This window comes from Mus caroli, chromosome 13 (assembly GCF_900094665.2).
Source record: "Mus caroli chromosome 13, CAROLI_EIJ_v1.1, whole genome shotgun sequence".
Taxonomy (NCBI): domain Eukaryota; kingdom Metazoa; phylum Chordata; class Mammalia; order Rodentia; family Muridae; genus Mus; species Mus caroli.
In genome coordinates, this window is record NC_034582.1 from 50063560 (window position 1) to 50083189 (window position 19630).

The 19630-nt window shown below is 45.0% G+C and overlaps 1 protein-coding gene across 3 annotated transcripts in view; it reads left to right on the forward strand.

The window, feature by feature from the left end:
• Window positions 1-19630, forward strand: part of Faf2 (Fas associated factor family member 2) — a 46130-nt gene that overhangs the window by 19630 nt on the left and 6870 nt on the right. For all 3 annotated transcript variants that reach the window (XM_021180487.1, XM_029468388.1, XM_029468389.1), the window contains 8 exons: window positions 3019-3153; window positions 6631-6707; window positions 9899-10037; window positions 11546-11631; window positions 11727-11818; window positions 13775-13952; window positions 17374-17545; window positions 18237-18380. In XM_021180487.1, the coding sequence (XP_021036146.1) occupies window positions 3019-3153; window positions 6631-6707; window positions 9899-10037; window positions 11546-11631; window positions 11727-11818; window positions 13775-13952; window positions 17374-17545; window positions 18237-18380 (1023 nt within the window). The remainder of the gene's footprint in view (window positions 1-3018; window positions 3154-6630; window positions 6708-9898; window positions 10038-11545; window positions 11632-11726; window positions 11819-13774; window positions 13953-17373; window positions 17546-18236; window positions 18381-19630) is intronic.

The window sequence follows — 19630 nt, forward strand, 5'->3', positions numbered from 1 at the left end:
AATAAAACAAAACGAACGAACGAAAGAAAGAAAGAAAGAAAGAAAGAAAGAAAGAAAGAAAGAAAGAAAGAAAGAAAGAAAGAAAGAAAGAAGAAAAGAAAGAAAGAAAGAAAGAAAGAAAGAAAGAAAGAAAGAAAGAAAGAAAGAAAGAAAGAAAAGAAAAGAAAAGAAGTGTGGGAACTATGAAAGTAAAGGACTGTGTTGATGTGGTTCCTCCCCTTATGTGTCCAGCATCGAGTGCTCTGGCTGCCACACTGCCTGTATCAGTGCCTTGAGGTAGTTCTACAGGGGAAGTCCCGTGAGAACAGAATTCTCAGTTTAGTTTTGTTAATTGCTCCCAGCATAAAACTTAAATATTTAGATTGTTTTTGTTGTTGTTGTTGTTGCTGCTGTTTTCAAGAGGTTTGTGTGTGTGTGGGTGTGGGTGTGTATAGCGGTGACTGTCGTAGAACTGGCTCAGATACACACACATACTCACTTAAAACTTTAATTTTTTTCCTTTGGCATAATAATTAAGTTTTTTTTATCCTTTTTAATATTAATCCTTTCATTTTATTTCATTTCACTATCTGTTTGGCTCTTTAGTAATTTTCTGTTGACATTATAAATCTATAAGTATATTTTAAATTCAATGTTTTCCAACAAAAACAAGTATACTTGGGGAATGGATAAACTAGGCATGGTGACACATACCTGTAATTCCAGAGCTTGAGAGGCAAAGGCAGGAAGATTAGGAGTTCAAACTCAGCTTTTTCATAGTAAAGCCCTGTCTCAAAGAAAGGAGGGGTTCGGACAGAGGGACGGATGGAGGGAGGGAGGTAGGGAGGGACGGAGGAAGATAAGTAGAACAATCATGTGCCTACCTATCAGCTCCTGACCCCGAAATGTTCTGTAACAGTTTCAAATTTCTGCTCCGCTGACAGAGAAGAAGACAGGTTGTCTCTGAGTCGCTTGCTTATCCTCTCTCTTCCACCCGGTTTCCTCCTTTCCTAGGGTAACCGCTGTTAACAGGTGTGTGTTTACCAAACACTGGAGAGTTATATTTTGTGAGCTAGATATCTGTATTGTTTTTAGTCCTCCTTATTTGGCGAGATTACCCTGCATTGCATAAATGTGTGTGGCTAGAAAGATTTATTTCCCAAAGTAATGTCTTGTCTTTTTCAATTATAGAAACAAAATATGCCTATATAACTTTTAAACACAAGAAAGCTCTTACGCTTTCTAGAGATAAGTACAGTTGCTTTAGTGTGTGTCCTTCCAGACTTGCTTCTCTATGGAACTGTTTCATCTTCTACCACGTGGTTCCTGGGGTTGGCAGCAAGCTACTTTACGTACTGGCTTAGGTAGAGTCCTATTGCTGTGAAAAAATACCAAGACCATGAACACCTGCCCAGGGCAGCTAAGCCCTTCCATGTTAATCACGAATCAAGAAAATACACGGCAGACTTGCCTTCATGCCAGTCTCATGTGGGCACTTTTTTCAGTTGCATTCCCTCCTTGAAGATGACCCTAGCTTGAATCAAGTTGACAAAAACCTAAGCAGGTCACGCACTGAGCCAGCATGCCAGCCCTGAAAGGTCATTCTTACCCCACTGAGTATGGTTTGACTACCTGGAGTTAATCAAACCATTAAAGGTCAGGTCTAGTTACTACCTGCCAAACACCCTTCTGATACCAGCAGCAAGTTCAGACAAAGTACATTACCCGCCTCGGGCTCAATAGTTACTAGCAACACACTGAAAACAGTTAGATTGTGATAGGACTGACTACTACAGGTTACCAGCTAAGAGAATTGACAGGGTATCCAAGGCTCCCAAATATTTGTACACCCGTCTTCTGCTGGGTCAGGGTGTGCATGAGTGACCATGGGCACAGTCTGCTGAGCCAAGACACAGCTGAGCTTGGGGTTTTGTTGTTGTTTGTTTGTTGGTTGGTTGGTCTTCATCATTTAGTAATAGTTGATTTGATTGGCTGCCTATATGGGTGGCCTCACTTAATTGAGAGATACTGTTGCTCCAGTCTCCACCATAAGCTACATCCCTGGTCTTTCTGGCACTGTCACATTCCCGTAACACTACAAGTGGATCATGGAGAAGGGAAAGCCAGGCATCTCTTTGGGCATGGCCCATTTTATCACAAAACTGGGACAGAAATTAGAATTTAGAGAAACAGTGAAGGTGTTTTTTTGTTTGTTTTTTTTTTTAAACATGAATATTCAGATTTTTTTCCTAGTGATTTTGTTTTGTTTTGTTCTGTTTTTGAGACAGTCTCAAGCCAAGGCTAACCTCGGACTCCCTGCTTAGCTTGAGATGACCACAAACTTTTGATCCTTCTGTCTCCACATTCTGAGTGCTGGGATTAAAGCAACTGAGCCCTAATAGTCAGATTTTCAGATTAAGTTGGCCTTCCCTCACATTCCTCCCACTTTGAAGAGTTTTTATTCCTCACTTTTTCTTAACAAATCTGTATCTTTATTTTAAAAAAAAAATACATATTTTTTTTCCAGATTAATTCTAAGCACTGTTTCCTTCATTTTTGCACATGATCTAAGGCTTGTAAGTTAGGCTCTTTCTGGGCTGCATCCTCTTTGCCAAAGCTGTCTATCTGATACCAACAATCAGTACTGCCTGCTGCACAACACTGCATGTGCTGCTTATGCTGCACCTGTGCACTGCTCTTCCTGGGATTGAGTGGTAAAGCATATTATATTTCAGCTATTCTGAATAGCATATACTAATATTTACAGTGTGATTGCTATGTAAATGTGGTTTCTTTTCTCTCCCCCCCCCCCAATTTTTTATTAGGTATAAATGTGGTTTCAAGACAAGTTCTTGGTTCTCTTCTACTGTGGGAGACTTCCCATTGCCCCACAGTATAGCAGGAGAGAGGTCCCTGGGCATAGACTCTCCACGTACATTATGCAATGCTTGTCTTGTTTTGAGACATGATGCAGTAGTTTCCTCCTGGGTTTATTTGAGTATCACTGAAGTTCTGCATTGTGTTTTTTCTCCTCCACAGGCTGCTGTCCAGGACAGACTGAACGAGCAGGAAGGTGTACCAAGTGTTTTTAATCCACCGCCAGCTCGGCCCCTACAGGTTAATACAGCTGACCACAGGATCTACAGCTATGTTGTCTCAAGACCACAACCAAGGGCAAGTTTTGTAGCTAGAATACCTTCTTTTTAATTTGGTTTTATTATCTGTGTGTGATGGAGCAACAGAAATGTTCACAGGATCACCATGTTAGCTGTGGGCCCTGACAAGACTTATGTGTTCATCCATGTCACTTGGCTTTGTAATGCATTGCTATAGGAACTGCTTTTCTGTTCTTGAGGCAGTGGTTCCTGGGCCTCATTTTGAGCAGCTTGCTTTTGAAATGTCTACTGCAGGCTGAATGGAGCTCTTCTGAGCATGTCTATGACCCACATGCATACATGAGCCATGGAAGCCTGAGAGGGCACTGCATCCCTGGGAACTGGACATAGGCTGCTGTGAGCAACCATGAGGGTGCTGGCAACCAAACCTGGGTCCTTTGTAAGAACAGCCAGTGCTCTTGACTGCTGAGCCATCTTTCCAGCCTCCCTCTCACTCTTGTGTGTTTTTTTGTTTGTTTGGAGAAATGATCTTACTCTGTAGCCCAGAATGGCTGGCAACTCACTGTAGCCCAGGCTGGACTGGAGCTCACTGTGTAGGACAGACTGCCTCAAACCTTGGACATTCCTCCCACCTTTACAGGGTTGCTGCATGAACTGCGTACCATAGCTGGCAACCTCCCACCATTAAATTAAAATCTGATAAGTTCTTTGTGTCCCAAGTTCCCTTGACTTAGTACTTTTAAGGAGGTGCTTAGAATCTGTGGGAGCTCTGAACCACTGTTTTGAGGTTGGTCCTGAAGACTGGTAGTAAAGATGTGGTTCTAGAGTGGACTAAGTTAACTGCTGCTGTGGTATGCTAAGGTTAAGCACCATTTGTGGCTCAGTTTCTCCTTCCCTCGCCCTTTCCATTCATTGTCCTTCCCCTTCCCTTCCTTCTCTCCCTCCTTCCTTTTCTTCTCCCTCACTGCCTCCCCCTCATTCCTTCAGAACCATCTTCCATTGCATTTTATTTATTGTGTGTGCATGGAGGTCGGAGGACAGATTGAAAAGTCAGTCTCTCCTACCATGTGGGTCACAGGGATCAGATTCCAGTCAGCAGGCTTGGCAGCAGGGGCCTTCTACCTGTTGATCAACTTTGCGAGCCCCACTTGGTTTCTTTTTGAGGCAGAATCTCACTGTGTAGCCCAGGCTGTCATCAAACTCTGGATCTTTTCATCTTAGTTTTCCTGTTGCAGTCTGATTTCTCACGATCTAGTTAAGGAAATTAGATACATAGCTGATTGTGAACTCCACAAAGAACTTAATGGCGCTTTTCTTTCTTATCTTTGAGTGATGGCATTCACCTCTTACACATGCTTTTAGAATTGTTTTAAAGAAAATTAAGCACTTATTCAATCCTAGAGCAATTACAGTGACTCCATTATCCTATTTTTCATGTCTGTAAATGGAGTACTTAATGTTTCAAGAATTCCTTTAGAGTAGGAATTGGTAGTACACGTCTGTAGTCCTAGCCATTGAGAGGCTGAGATAGGAGAGATTGCCTGGGCTCTGTTGTGAGACACCATCTCAGGGAGGAAAAAGACCAGCTATAGAAATGGCTCAACAGTTGAGAGCACTGGCTGCTCCTGCAGAGGACCAGGGTTCTATTCCCAGCAACCACATGGCAGCTCATGACTGCCTGTAGCTCCAGTCCCAGGGATCCAGTGCCCTCTTCCAGTCTCCACAAGCACCAGTCACACGCATAGTACACAGACATCATGCTGGCAACACATTCATACACATAAAGTTAAATTAAAAGCAAACAAACCAACAAAAAAGAGTGCTGAGGCAAGAGGATCACAAGTTTGAGGCCAGCCTGGGCAACATAGTACAGCTGGCACCCAGATAAATGTAGGACTTAATTATGCTTTTTCTTTTTCTTTTATATTTTTGGTTTTTCGAGACAGGGTTTCTCTGTAGCCCTGACTGTCCTGGAACTCACTCTGTAGACCAGGCCAGCCTCAAACTCAGAAATCCACCTGCCTCTGCCTCCCAAGTGCTGGGATTACGCCCGGCAATTACGCATTTTCTATAGAAGAGACACTTGGCAAGGTCTTTAGTAGATGCCCTAAACCCCCAGAACTACTAACTAAGCCTTCTTATTTAATGTCTTCCTAAAGCATTGGCTGTCACTTTTGCTCTGTAAGATGCAGCAGCAAAGCTAGCACAGACTTCTCTTCCTTCCCAATTATGAACAAAAGATTGTCATTACTTATCCTCGACACAGGACTCCTCAAATCTTAACCTTTCTCTTAATGGGATCACTTCGTGGTTTCCCTTTGCCACATCGGTTGTAGGACCGACACTTTGGGGTCATTTTGTTGTTTTGAGACAGGCTCCTGCTATGTAGCCCTTTCTACTCTTGGATTTGCTATGTAGATCAGGCTGCCTCCAACTCACAGAGATCCACCTGCCTCTACCTCTCCAATGCAGACATTTAAAGTGTGCACCGTCATACCTGGCAGGGTCCATTTTTAAAGTAAAACAAGGATTGCTTGAACACAAGCAATCGCCTGAGACATTTGCTAACCAGGATGGCTACCAAGAGACTGGTAGGCAGCTGTCTTGTGAAGAAGGCTGGATGAAGAGTCATCCTGAGCGAGACGGTCACACTGCTCAATTTGCAGTTTAAAACTTAGGAACCCTTTAGGGTTTGAATTTTCCATTTAATATTTTCAGACCCCAGTTGACTGAAGGTAACTGGAACTACAGAAAACAAAGCCATAAATAAAGGGAAGAAAGACTGAAGTAGATGAGTACAGATTGGCCAAGTAAAAGTACCTGTCTGAACTTCCAACATTAGCTGCCTGAGGTGGGGCAGCCTGCCTGCGCTGTAGTGAGTTCTGGAACAGCCAGGACTACAAAGGGAAACCCTGTCTCAAAAACTAAAGGAAAAACAATAAACAAACCAGATTCCTAGAGCAATCCATAACTTAGGAAGTAATTTCCTGTGTCCCCATGTTTCTTCATCTTGGACTGGACCTCACTTTGTGTTTGAGACCCTGAACCCCATTTAGCTTTAGAGCCCACTGCGATGACCATACAGGACATTAAGCTGTTTGTAGGTAAGAGCAGTAAGATAGGTGGATTAGTGGATACATGAGGATGTCCTGGTGGTGTAGTCTTGTGTCTGGCATACAAGTGTCTAAAGCGAAGGTAATTATCTCTTGTTATCTCTGTGTGCCATATAGTGAGTCTAAATATAAGACGGAAAGAATGAATATTTGTTATGTGGGGAAATCGTTGACCATGAATCTAAATAGTGGTTTGAGAATGTTATGAAGATTTAAAGCAAGAATTCTGTGAAGAACCATGGTCTTAGATGAAGTGATAGATACCAGAGCAATAGCATTTAATAATGAGACCGCCAAGAAGCATTATAATAGAGAGAGGAATCACTAGAGAGGGGTGGGCTCGTGGAAATTGAACTAGTCATATTCTGTAAGTATTGAACATTGAGAGAATGGGGTCTCTAACTTTGTTTTTGGAATTCCAGGGCCTGCTTGGATGGGGTTATTACTTGATAATGCTTCCATTCCGGTTTACCTATTACACGATACTTGATATATTTAGGTATGTACCTCTGTTTATATGCTCCTAACAACAAGGTAGGCTTTGAGGCTGAAACTTAGGTTAGAGTAAGCTTGACGCTCAGTCATTTTTGACTAGCCTACTTGTCAGATTACTCTTCCTGCACTTTCTTTTACTATAGAAAAAAATGTTGTAAATTGTTGCCTAGTGGAAGGTGTTATGATTGGCTTCACATTGGTCCTGGCTGTTGTGTGTAAAACCACATGGATCTGTCTGTGTTTATTTATTGGTCTTCTCCTCCCCACACCATGTTTGTCACTGCTACATTCCCAAGGGAATCCCCATGCCCTTTCCTTTCTAACCACCCTATCTGTCTCCTGATTTCATACTCCAGGAACTTTTGTCCCAAACCACTTCTCCTCTGACTATGCACAATCCCAGTAGATTTTCTTGCTCAAGACTATACCTACTTAGCCATAGATTGTTGGCATCTTTCTAGGCAGTATTTTGTACATTTCCCTCTGCCCTGGCGATGCTTAGGTTACCAACACTGGAACCCTTTCGTACATGCACCCACTTGTTTCATACCTTCACCATCTAACTTCCTTTGTGTACCATTCAGATAACTTACCTTTGCAAGTTACAGTGTCCAGAGCTAGGAAATGTTGAGTATAACCTGACTTGCCAGCAGATCGGGCTTAGCATAGAATATGAGCTAGGGCAATGCCCGCCTGGGCTTTGCTAAAAGCTATTGGAGGCTGGGTGTGGTACCATCAGTCTGTAATCCGCTTGAGAATGAGGCAAGAGGAGTTGAGTTTGGACAGGGTGGGGAGAGTGGGAGTGGGAGAGCATGACGTCCAGGCCAGCGATGAGCTAAAAGAACGTGCACAGAGTGCCCCTTCCGGATTCCAATGCTGGAATATGGACCCAACTATTACCAGGGACTGGATAATAGCTTCTCCTTCATCTCCCACTCAGTGGCATCCTTGCTGTAGCAAAGTTTGTTGTTTTGTTTTGAGTTGGGTCTGTTTATGGTTTATTTATTTGGTTGATAAGGGGATTTTTGTTTTTGTTTTTTTAATTAATTAATTTATTTTTTTAAAAAGATTTATTTATTATTATAAGTAAGTACACTGTAGCTGTCTTCAGACACTCCAGAAGAGGGCGTCAGGTCTCATTACGGATGGTTGTGAACCACCATGTGGTTGCTGGGATTTGAACTCTGGACCTTTGGAAGAGCAGTCGGGTGCTCTTACCCACTGAGCCATCTCACCAGCCCTTAATTTATTTTTCTCTGTGTAGCTCTGACTGTCCTGGAACTCACTCTGTAGACTAGGCAGGCCTCAAACTTAGAGATCCACTGGCCTTGCCTCTCCAGTGCTGGCCATTGCAAACATTTTTTTTTTTCTTTTGTTTTTTCAAGACAGGGTTTCTCTGTATAGCCCTGGCTGTCCTGGAACTCACTCTGTAGACCAGGCTGACCTCGAACTCAGAAATCCGCCTGCCTCTGCCTCCCAAGTGCTATAATTAAAGGCATGCACCATACTACCTGGCTCATTGCAAACTTCTTTAATGTCTACCTGAGTTGTAGTTTTCCATTTCTGTTTTATTCAGGAATGGGTATGTGGAACTATACAATTTTTGAAAATCACAATGAAAACTGAGTTGACATGTATGGCTTAGACTATGTTGGCTGTTGAGATACATTGTAGTAAAAAGCAGTGGACTTCAAGCCTTTGCCCCTTCCTGGAATTTGGATACTCAGACAGCCATTAAATAGTCTTTTCAGAGAAATAAGTCGAACTACCAGCCATCTGAAGCACTTAGAACTACTTCCCTATATACAGAACTTTATGTCTTTCATTTTCTTGGATTATTCATATTGATGAATTTGGTTTGATGACTTAGGAAAAATACTCGTGGGAAATGTGTTTGGTTCAGTTTCTTGAGATGCGGTTTCTCTTGTGTAGCCCTTGCTGTAACTGCAGTTCGCTCTCTCAACCAGGCTGGCCTTGAACTAACAGGCATCATGGCACACACCTTTAATTCCAGCACTAGGAAGACAGAGGCAGTCAGATCTCTGTGAGTTCGTTGAGGCCAGTCTGGTCTACAGAGAAAGTTGCAGGACAGCTAGGGCTGTTACAAAGAGAAACCCTGTCTCAAAAACTAAAAAAGGGAGGGCGGGGCAGTGGGGGGGGGGGAGAGTAGGCTTAAGAATTGGTAAAGAAAGTTATCAGCGTTTACTTTTTTCTATACTAAAAATTGAAGTAAATATTGTTTGCTTCCCTTGGGAAAATATGCATGGCATGTTTTACTAATTGTAATGCGATGTTGTCATCTAGGCAACTTCCTGTGAAGTGTATGTAGAACATCCCCCTTCGCCTCATAACCGTGTATGGACACCCAGAGCGTAAGAAAGGGCATACCATACGGCATGGTAGCATAGGCTCTTTAGGGATAGTGTATGGACCCTTGAGACACTGCATCCTTAGGTCTAAAGTAGCCACCAGTGTTCCACATCTTGGTCAGCTTTATGACTCCTCCCATGGAAGCCATCACTGTAAACATATCAAGCAAATATACATGCCCCTTTGAAGAACAAATACATTGTGACTAAGTCCAGGTTTGAAGTGAAGTCCCTGTTGATACTTGAGTAACTTGAGAGTAGGAGCTGAACAGTCAGAATCCCAGAAGAACATAAAGCAGAGGAAGCTGGGAGGAGGAGATGCAGGAAGGGGTCGTCTATTCTGCAGCAGAGTTTGTCATTGCACCTTTTCTTTCTTTCTTTCCTTATTTTTTGATTAAGACACGTTCTTTGTCTGCATTATTTGGTGTGCAAATCACTGACCACATACGTCTGTTGAGCACTTGAAACATGGTAGGTGTGGCTGAGGCACTGAATTGTAATTGTGTTTAATTTAACGCATTTAAAACAGCCATAAATAGTTAGTGGCTGCCATGTTAGACAGTGTCTGGGGTTTGGATCTTTCTTGGTCAGGCCGGCACTGGAATGTCGCTGTCTAGTGGTGTGCAGTCTTCTTGAGCAGAGAGCAGACACTTGGCAGCTGTGGCTTTCGAGCTGAACTCTCCCTTGAGGGTTAATGGCCACTCACTGACCACTCACTTCCCCTGCTACCACCCTCTGGCTCTGTTAGAAAAGTCTGTACAAACTGGCCCACTCCATATGCGCTACAGTAAGCCAATTCATGTGATATTTATTCCTTCCTCCCCAGGTTTGCTCTTCGTTTTATACGGCCTGACCCTCGCAGCCGGGTCACTGACCCTGTTGGGGACATTGTTTCATTTATGCACTCTTTTGAAGAGAAATATGGGAGGGCACACCCTGTCTTCTACCAGGGAACGTACAGCCAGGTCAGTGCCACGAATCAAATAGATGCCAACGTACCAATATGATTCTGTCCTCAAAGGAAAGTGTAGCTTAGCTGTGATCATGTTGCTCTTACACTCACAAAAGACTTAACTAGTTCCTCACTGGTTAGAGAAATGTAAACAGAGGCAGGACCAAGCCTTTTCTCTAGCCTCCTGGTCTAGCCCCGTTCTTGTGACGTCCTTTCTGCATAGCTTGTTTCCATTCCCTAGGTTCCCACTGCACCCTTCCCCAACACTTCCCCTCAGTGCCTGCTCTTGCTGCTCCTCCCACCAGGAGTGTCCTCTATCAGTGCCTTCTGTCCTTCACACCAGCTTGCGCTGTCCTGGCCACTCCATCCCTTCCCTATTGCACCCTACCTTGCTTTCTAAAGTACTGACCTACCTTCTTTTTTGTTTTCCATCCTTCTGTTCTTAAATTTATAACAGTTTTACATTCCTCCTTACATGGTTTGTGTTCACGTCTTTGCTGTGTTATCAGACTGTACACACCTTCAAGGCAAGAGCAGAATTTGTTTTGATCTCTTACAAACTGAATAGGATTCAGACCATAGGTTCAAGGCAGCTCATTTGATTCAAACCAAGCCAAAAAGACCTTTCATTTTCTCCTTTCAGGGAGGAAAGCTGGATTTTAGGCATATGTAGTTTGCCAGAGAACAATAAAGAGAAGCACAGACATGTGTTAAAAGGTGGCTCTGTTGTGGAGTGTCTGGAATTCCTGATCCTTATCCGGAGAGGGGGCAGCTCACTCTTGCTTCTGCTTTGTCTCATAGTTGATCTTCATGCTGGCTGCTACTCCCCACTCAGCAAACATCACACACCTACCTGCTGTACACAGTTAGACCCCCTGCTTGGGGCCGCAGATAGTGAGGGTGAGGGAGACAGCAGTTCTTTGCGTGATCTTGAGGGTAGACTACATTAGCCATGCAGGGAATTACAGGCAGTTAGTCAGGAGTATACCATTCGTATGTGACAAGACACTTGCTTTGTCTCAGATCTTCTGAACTCTGTGCTCTTTAGGAAACCTTTGGGTGCCCTGGTGCTTCCTGCTTGCCTGTGTTCTTGCTGGATCCCACTCATCTGTGCAGCTAATTTTTTATTAGCAAGAATTTTAAAGCTGCAAAATTGCTTTTACATAGTCACAGTGTCCTGCTTTACCTTTAAACCATGAGAACAGCTGACTTTCTGTGACTGTCAGGAGTTATTTGAGTCACTTCTTACATCCTCATGTGCCCGATGCAGCGTAAATTCTAACAGCACGAAAGGCTTTGCGTTAAAGTTGTTGGCTTGGGCTTTTATAAGGAGAAAGATGCCAGGGGTGGATGTAAAGGTAGAAGCCTGGGAAGTACTTAGTTTCTTGCTTCCCCTTCAACCCCACTTCCCTCCCCTCTTTCTAGTTGCTAATGTTGATTAAAGGTTATGTTCATCTGAACCCTTAGCCTAAATAGTAGTTCAAAGCCTAGTAGTAAGTCCTGATCTGTTGTCTCTCTAAGGCACTTAACGATGCCAAGCGGGAACTTCGGTTTCTTTTGGTTTATCTTCATGGAGATGACCACCAGGACTCTGATGAGTTCTGCCGGTAAGTAGATGAGTCATTTTCTTTCTTCTCTGACTTTTTTGCTGATGGTTTATGGTTGGCAAATTGCTCTCACAATGTTTTATCTTGTTCCACAGCAATGCTCTCTGCGCACCTGAGGTCATCTCACTGATAAACAGCAGGATGCTTTTTTGGGCTTGTTCTACAAACAAGCCTGAGGGGTACAGGGGTAAGTCGTGCTCCTCTCCCTCACTGAGAAGGTTAGAGTATCCTTGGGGAAGTCTGGAAAAGCATGCTGTTGCCATTTCCTGGGTGGTGGTTCTCTGATAGACATAATGCTAGTTGCAGTTTTTACTTCTATCATTTAACTTTGTCAGCAGTCTGAGAGGTAAAGGTTGTATTAATTCTTCTTTGAGATTAATGAAACAACAGAGACATTAAGACAGATCCAAGAAAGCAGGGCGTGGTGGCGCACGCCTTTAATCCCAGTACTCGGGAGGCAGAGGCAGGCGGTTTTCTGAGTTCGAAGCCAGCATGGTCTACGAAGTGAGTGCCAGGACAGCCAGGGCTACACAGAGAAACCCTGTCTCGAAAAACCAAAAAAAGAAAAAAAGAAAAAAAAAAAAGATCCAAGAGCATACAGTCAGCATACGGTTATGTTTGAGCAGAGCAGAACAAGTTTAAGGCCCATTCTTTACAGCTAACCATTGCCAGAGACTCTGATTTTCAGTCAGTCCTGCCCAGCAGCTCAGTTCTAATTTTAACAGGCTTTTGCTAGGCATTCGTCTACTCTATCCAGGCCTTCAGCAGAGCTCTGGTTAATGAGTCTTCTGTTGAGTGCTAGAGTGCTGACAGCCAATGCAGGGAGTTCAGCCTTTCTGGTAGCAACTCTTAGGTCAGTGTTTTCAGAAATCATCAGAAGATACAAAGATCCCAGTGGTGAGAATACAGTCATTTTGTAGCCTCTTTGTCCAGCAACCTCTGTATATGCTAACACTTAGGCATGGGTGCCTGGTGTTCAGAACTAAATATAATATAATGTAGCTGTTTCTTTTGCACCTTAGTTCTTAATCTTTACTCCTAATTGATTTGTAAACATGGGCTATATTCCTGCAGCCTGTGTTGCCATTCTAATGTGGCTCTGTGGGGCTAGCAGATAGGTGACAAAAGATACTTTTTGTAAAGAGTTATAGAATTTCTTTTTTTATATAACATAGGATGCAGGGGGCTGGAGAGATGGCTCAGCATTTATTCTAGAGGTCCTGAGTTCAATTTCCAGCAACCACATGGTGGCTCACAACCATCTGTAATGGGATCTGATGCCCTCTTCTGGTGTGTCTGAAGACAGCAACAGTGTACTCACACATACAATAATAAATAAATCTTTTAAAAAAAAAGAACATAGATGCAATTACATCATAGTAAAATTTGTTTATTTACAGACCAACTTTCTTACTTGGAGCAGAAAGCTAACATTGTTAAGGGAAGAAGGAGTTGGAAAATGAGGGGAGGAAGGAATTGGATGAGGAGGAAGAGACAGGGAGTGTATGCGCTGTAAAACCATGGCCACCAGCATGCAGCTGAGAATTGCAGCCTTGTCCCCAGTGGCTTTGACTCTTAACATTTAGAGAAATTATACTTAAGCATAACATGGCTCTTTGTAGTGCCTTTTCCTTCCATTCAGTAGACATTATCCTAGAACCTTGTTACCGTTTCAGCATAACAGCAGCTTACCAAGAAGCCTCGCCTCAGTTAGGAATACAAACGTGACAGAAAACAATGAAGAGACCAGGCAGGGCTTATGAGATGGAATTTGAGTTTGGTTATCCAACCCAGGGGAAAGAGAGAACCAACTCCAGAAAGCTATCTTCTAATCTCTGCACTCATCTTTAGAGGAAAAAATACAGCAGATGGGCTGGAGAGATGACTCGGTGACGAAGGGCATGGGCTGCTTTTCCAGAGGGGGCTCACAGCTGTCTGTAACTCAGATGCAGGGAATCTGAGCCTCCTCCAGGCTTCCCGGGCACCATGCATGCATGTGATGCACGTGTGCATGGAGACAAGTGCTGATGCACAGGAGACAGAAATAAATCTCTGAGGGTATTTCCATCAGTGTGTGCAAAGTCTAAGGACTGATGTGTTTCCTTCCAAGTCTTACACTCGATCTCTTGGGTCTTTGTGTCAGTGTCCCAGGCCTTACGAGAGAACACCTATCCATTCCTGGCTATGATTATGTTGAAGGATCGGCGAATGACTGTGGTTGGAAGGCTAGAAGGCCTCATTCAACCTGATGACCTCATCAACCAGCTGACATTCATCATGGATGCAAACCAGACTTACCTGGTGTCAGAACGTCTAGAAAGGTACTGGAGGCTCCTTTCTGAAAAGAGACAGATGGTGTGCTTGGAAAACGGACTGACTTGGGGCTCCGCAGACTTCTTTCCTGTGTCTTGGGCACTTTAAAAGCCTTTGCTTCATGTTGAAGAATAGCTTGGACCGGGCGGTGGTGGCGGTGCATGCCTTTAATCCCAGCACTTGGGAGGCAGAGGCAGGCAATTTCTGAGTTCGAGGCCAGCCTGGTCTACAGAGTGAGTTCCAGGACAGCCAGGGCTACACAGAGAAACCCTGTCTCGAAAAACCAAAAAAAAAAAAAAAAAGAGAGAGAGAGAGAATAGCTTGGAATGCTGAACATAGAACCTAATGTGAAGAAGGTGGACTGATTATAGCTTTCTCCATTACATGAATTATGTACAGTAGTTACAGAAAAATTGAAATGCGAAACTCAAAGAAGAAATTTTAAAGCATTTATAATTCTAGGGTGCTTCTAGATTTGTATTCACTTGTGCACACTCTCTGCTTACTCTGAAGATAATTATAGAAAACAAACAAAAGGCCCATTTACCTTGTCATACTCAGCACAGATCACATTTAGCACCAGATGTATAGGTGGTTTTTTCCACACACCAAGCAGATTAGTTGTGTAGCAGTGGACAACAGCTAGGTGTCTACTTTATCAGTTCTGTTCCAACCTCTGTCCCGGAGGCAGCATCAGATCCCACTGGGTGGGAGCTCAAGCCCAAGGCTGTCGCTCGCCTTCACTGCTTTCACCCTGCACTGCTTTACGTGTGGTTTTAGAACTGCAGACCAAGACGCCACAGCTTGTGCTCTGATGACTGGGCTCAGACAGTTTAGTAGACTGGGGACGCACTTAGTTAGCTTCCCTTGTTTCAACTCTCGGGAAGTTGTTTGGGTTCTGTCCCTCTAGGATCTCGTCCAGATGTCATTGCAGGAGCATGGTGCATGCATAAGCGGCCACTCCAGGGTAGCAAGGAGATGGCTATCAATGGGGGCTTTCTGTGTGAGCTAAGACCTGAGCTTTGCTCCGCAGCACCCCCGTGAAAAGCTAGGAGCAGCTGCCACACTGAGCAGAGCAGAGACAGGAGGGTCTGGAGCTCTGCAGGTCAGTCAGGCTAGTCAGTGAGCAGGCTGCAGGGTCACTGAGAAACTGCCTTAAATACAACGTGGGGGGCCGGGGATGGCTCTGCGGTTAGGATCCAATGCAGGGTCATTGAGGAAATACAACGTGGAGGGGCTGGGGATGGCTCAGCGGTTAGGATCCAAAGGACCCCAGCTCAGTCCCCAGCACTAAAGATGGGCAGTTCATAATTCCAGCTCTGGGAGATCCAACTCCTTCACGGGCACCTGAGTGTGTGTGTGTGTGTGTGTATATGTATATATATATTCTCATTCTCTCTCTCTCTTTCTCTGATTCTCTCCTCTCACTCACAAACACACACAATTTTAAAAATAAGAAATTTTTTATTTTTTTATTTTTTTGAGACAGGGTTTCTCTGTATAGTCCTAGCTGTCCTGGAACTGACTTTGTAGACCAGGCTGGCCTTGAACTCAGAAATCCGCCTGCTTCCGCCTCCCGAGTGCTGGGACTAAAGGCGTGCACCACCACGTCCGGCTCAAGAATAATTTTTTTTTAAAGATTGAGGACCGACCAGCAAGATTGCACTTAATTTCAGGGCGATCATGGTAGGAAGAGAGTACTGGCGCCTGTAAGGTGTCCTCTGCCCTCCACATGTTGTGCAGCATGCTTGCTCCTTCCTCAGTACCACGTACATTTGAATAAGTAAATGTAGAAGGAAACATGCTGGCGCCTCTGTCTGACCTCAGTGTGGACAACAGAGGTGCTGGAGTGCTTGGCTCTGAGTGGGACAGCTGTGGCCCTGCCTCAGGGCTCAGGGGTGTCTGGGAGGAGGAGCAAGTCACCACACTCCCAGGCCCCGCCCCTCCCTGAGGGACTGTTGGCCATTGGTGGGGAATAGTTGCCTTGTTTCTGTAAATAACTCCCAACTACCCTCGGCCACATATGGAAGGACAAAGTCAGGAGGAAGGGAGGGGATTGGAGTTGAAAATGACTAAAGTCCATTATCTAAATGCATGAGATTGTCAGACAGTAAGTGCAGATCATGAGATAGCTCAGTGGCTAGCAGCACGTGCTACAAAGGCCCGCCCAGACTTTGATCCCAAATTCCACAGGGGTTTGCTGTGCTCTGCTTCAGAATGTCGTTGTCTTCAGTAGAAGAGAAAATAGACAGGGAGTGCACTTGAGGTTCTAACACTTGGGGAACAGATCAGAAGTTCAAGGTCATCCTTGGCTACATAGTGTTTCGAGACCACCTTGAGATATATAGACCCTGTGGCCTAGTCAAGGTTTCTCTTGCTGGGATAAGACACCAGGACCTAAAGCAAGCTGGGGAGGAAAGGGCTTATCTTGTTACAGTTCTGTATCATCATCATCATCATCCAAGGCAGTCAGGGCAGGAACTCAAAACAGGACAAGAACCTGAAGGCAGGAGCTGACGCAGAGGCCATGAAGGAGTGCTGTCTACCTGCTTGTTGAGCCTGCTTTCTTATACAACCCAAGACCACCAGGCCAGGGATGGCACCACTCTCAATGAGCTGGGCCCTCCCACATCAGTTACGAATTAATACAATGCCCTACAGGCTTGCTTACAGTCTGATCTTATGGAGGGTTCTGATTAGGGTTCTTCCTGTCAGAAGACTACCTTGTGTCAGTTGACATAAAAACTAGTCAGGCCGGGCGGTGCTGGCACAGGCCTTTAATCCCAGCACTCGGGAGGCAGAGGCAGGCAGATTTCTGAGTTCGAGGCCAGCCTGGTCTACAGAGTGAGTTCCAGGACAGACAGGGCTACACAGAAAACAAAAAACTAGTCAGAACAGTCCTGAGAGAAGTCAGGCCACGAACTAAGTGAAGCAGAAGCAAAGCCATTTGCTGCTAACTGGGTTGCTCCTCGTGCCTTGCTCACCACCTGCCTAGGGGATAGCACTGCCCACGGTAGACTGGGCCCTCCCACATGAATCACTAATTAAGAAAGTGCCCAATAGGCTTCCCCAAAGAAAAGCCAGCGATTCTTCTCTCAGCTGTGGGTCTCTCTTCTCGGGTAACAGCCTGTCCACTTGTGTCAAATTCACAAGTAAATAGCAACAACTAGGATACTTATCACATTAAGAAATAGATTGTTTAATAAAATAGAAGCCAAGAGCTGGGCATGGTGGACATTTCTCTAATCTTGGTACTTGAAAGGCTGAAGCAGGAGGATCTCAAGACAAGGGAAGTGGGAGCAGTCAGGAAATGTTCTTGGCCAGCGTGCAGTTGGCCCTGCGGTCTACCCTGGGGAGGGAGGAGGGAGCGGCAGGAGAAAGCCGGGCTGGGAGAACAATGTGAAATTCGGGGTTGGTTTCCATCCACAGGGAAGAAAGGAACCAAACCCAGGTGCTGAGACAACAGCAGGATGAAGCCTACCTGGCTTCTCTCAGGGCAGATCAGGAGAAAGAGAGGAAGAAGAGGGAGGAGAAAGAGCGGAAACGCCGGAAGGAGGAGGAGGTGCAGCAGCAGAAGCTGGCGGAGGAGCGAAGGCGACAGGTGAACCACACAGCTGTTCCTTGTCTTTCCTATTGCTGCTTGCTTCCCGCCAGGGCACATCCTTTCCCCAGTGCTCAGTGCCTGCATGTACCAGCAGTGTGTGCATGCGTGCGTGCGTGGGTGTGTGCAGTTGATTTGTTCCTTCTTTGTTACCAAGAGGGTTGGGTTTGGGTTTGGGATTTTCTCTTTTGTCTTTTTTCTTTTTTTTTTTTTTTTATTTGAGGGGTTATTGTTTTTAAATTTTTGTCCAGCCAGATGTAGTGGTGCAGCCCTTTAACCCTGTCACTCAGAAGGCAGAGGCAGGATTGAGGTCAGCCTGATCTTCATATCAAGTTTTAGGCCAGCCAGGGCTATTTAATGAGACCCTGCCTTAACCAGCGAATAAAGGAGAGTTTATTTATCCATTATATGTGTATGAGCTGTGAGAGCATTGGTCCATACATACCACCATGCCACACATGGTGCTCTGTGAAGGTCAGAAGACAACCTTAGGGGAGGGTGGAGCTCAGGCTGTCTTTCGCTTGTACCATCAGGGACCACACACCATCACCTCCTGAGCTATCCTGCTGGCCTCAGGAGGGTTTCTTTTCAAAAATTGTTGATGAATTTTCAGTAAACATTCATGGCCTCTATATTCTGGTTTCTTTATCTCTGTTTGAGCCACATCCTTACCTGTGCTTTGTGTCTCTAGAACTTGCAGGAGGAAAAGGAGAGGAAGCTGGAATGCCTGCCCCCTGAGCCCTCCCCTGATGATCCTGAAAGTGTCAAGATCATCTTCAAGTTACCCAATGATTCCAGAGTAGAGAGACGATTCCACTTCTCACAGTCTCTAACAGTAAGGATCACTTAAGCCGCATGGTGCTGTGATTTGGGCTGTAGATGTGTGAATGCGGAGGGGAGGACAAACCATGGGAGGCCGTCCGTTCCCTTCCTCTGTGTGGGTCCCCAGGATGGAACCTTCAGGCTGGACAGAGAGGGCTCCTGCCCACCCCTCTAACGGTGTTCTGAACTACACCACGTGCAGGAAGTACACAAGGTAAGATGAAGAGGCCTAGCACAGAGTGAAGAGGAGGCGTGGCTGGGAACGACCGCCGATGACTCTGTGTTTACACTGAGAACAGTGCTCACACCTGCTCTTTGGGTTGGGTTTTGGGGTTTTGTTTTTGTTTTGTGTTTGGGTTTTTGTTGTTGTTTTGTTTTTTTTGAGACAGGGTTTCTCTGTGTAGCCCTGGATGTCCTGGAACTCACTCTGTAGACCAGGCTGGCCTCAAACTCAGAAATCGCCTGCCTCTGCCTCCCAAGTGCTGGGATTAAAGGCATGGGCCACCATTGACTGGCAAAATGTGTAGCCCAGGCTGTCCTCGAACTCGTGATCCTCCTGCGCCTTTACCTCCTTCAGCAAATCCTACCAGCATGCACCACCACAACCAGCTGCTTTTTGGGTTTTAATTTCCAGTGTTGGGGATGGAATTCAGGGTCTCCTATTCAGCTGCGTGTGCATCTGCACACCAGAAAAGGGCATCACATTCCCTGAGAGTTAAATGAGACTACTGTTCACAGGTGTTTGTGAGGCGCCAGGTGGGTGCTGGGAATTGAACTCCTTAGGAAGAGCAGCCAGTTTTTTTAATCACTGAGCCACCTCTACCCTGGACTGTTATTTATTTCATTTATTTTAAAGATTTATTTATTATGTATAAGTACACTGTAGCTGTCTTCAGACACACTAGAAAAGGGCATCAGATCCCATTACAGATGGTTGTGAGCCACCATGTGGTTGCTGGGAATTGAACTCGGGACCTCTGGAAAAGCAGTCAGTGCTCTTAAACACTGAGCCATCTTTCCAGTCCCTAGCCTGGACTTTTTAATTGGGTACCATAACTGTGTCTCCCAGAGTACCTGCTGTGTATGTAGTACATGGTCACTCACCGGATGTTAATTCCCCTGTTCACTAACTACAGGTACATGTAGATCTTTGAGGGGACAGCTGGGGGTTTAAGATGAGTTTATCCAGGCTGGTGAGATGGCTCAGTGGGTAAGAGCACCCGACTGCTCTTCCAAAGGTCCGGAGTTCAAATCCCAGCAACC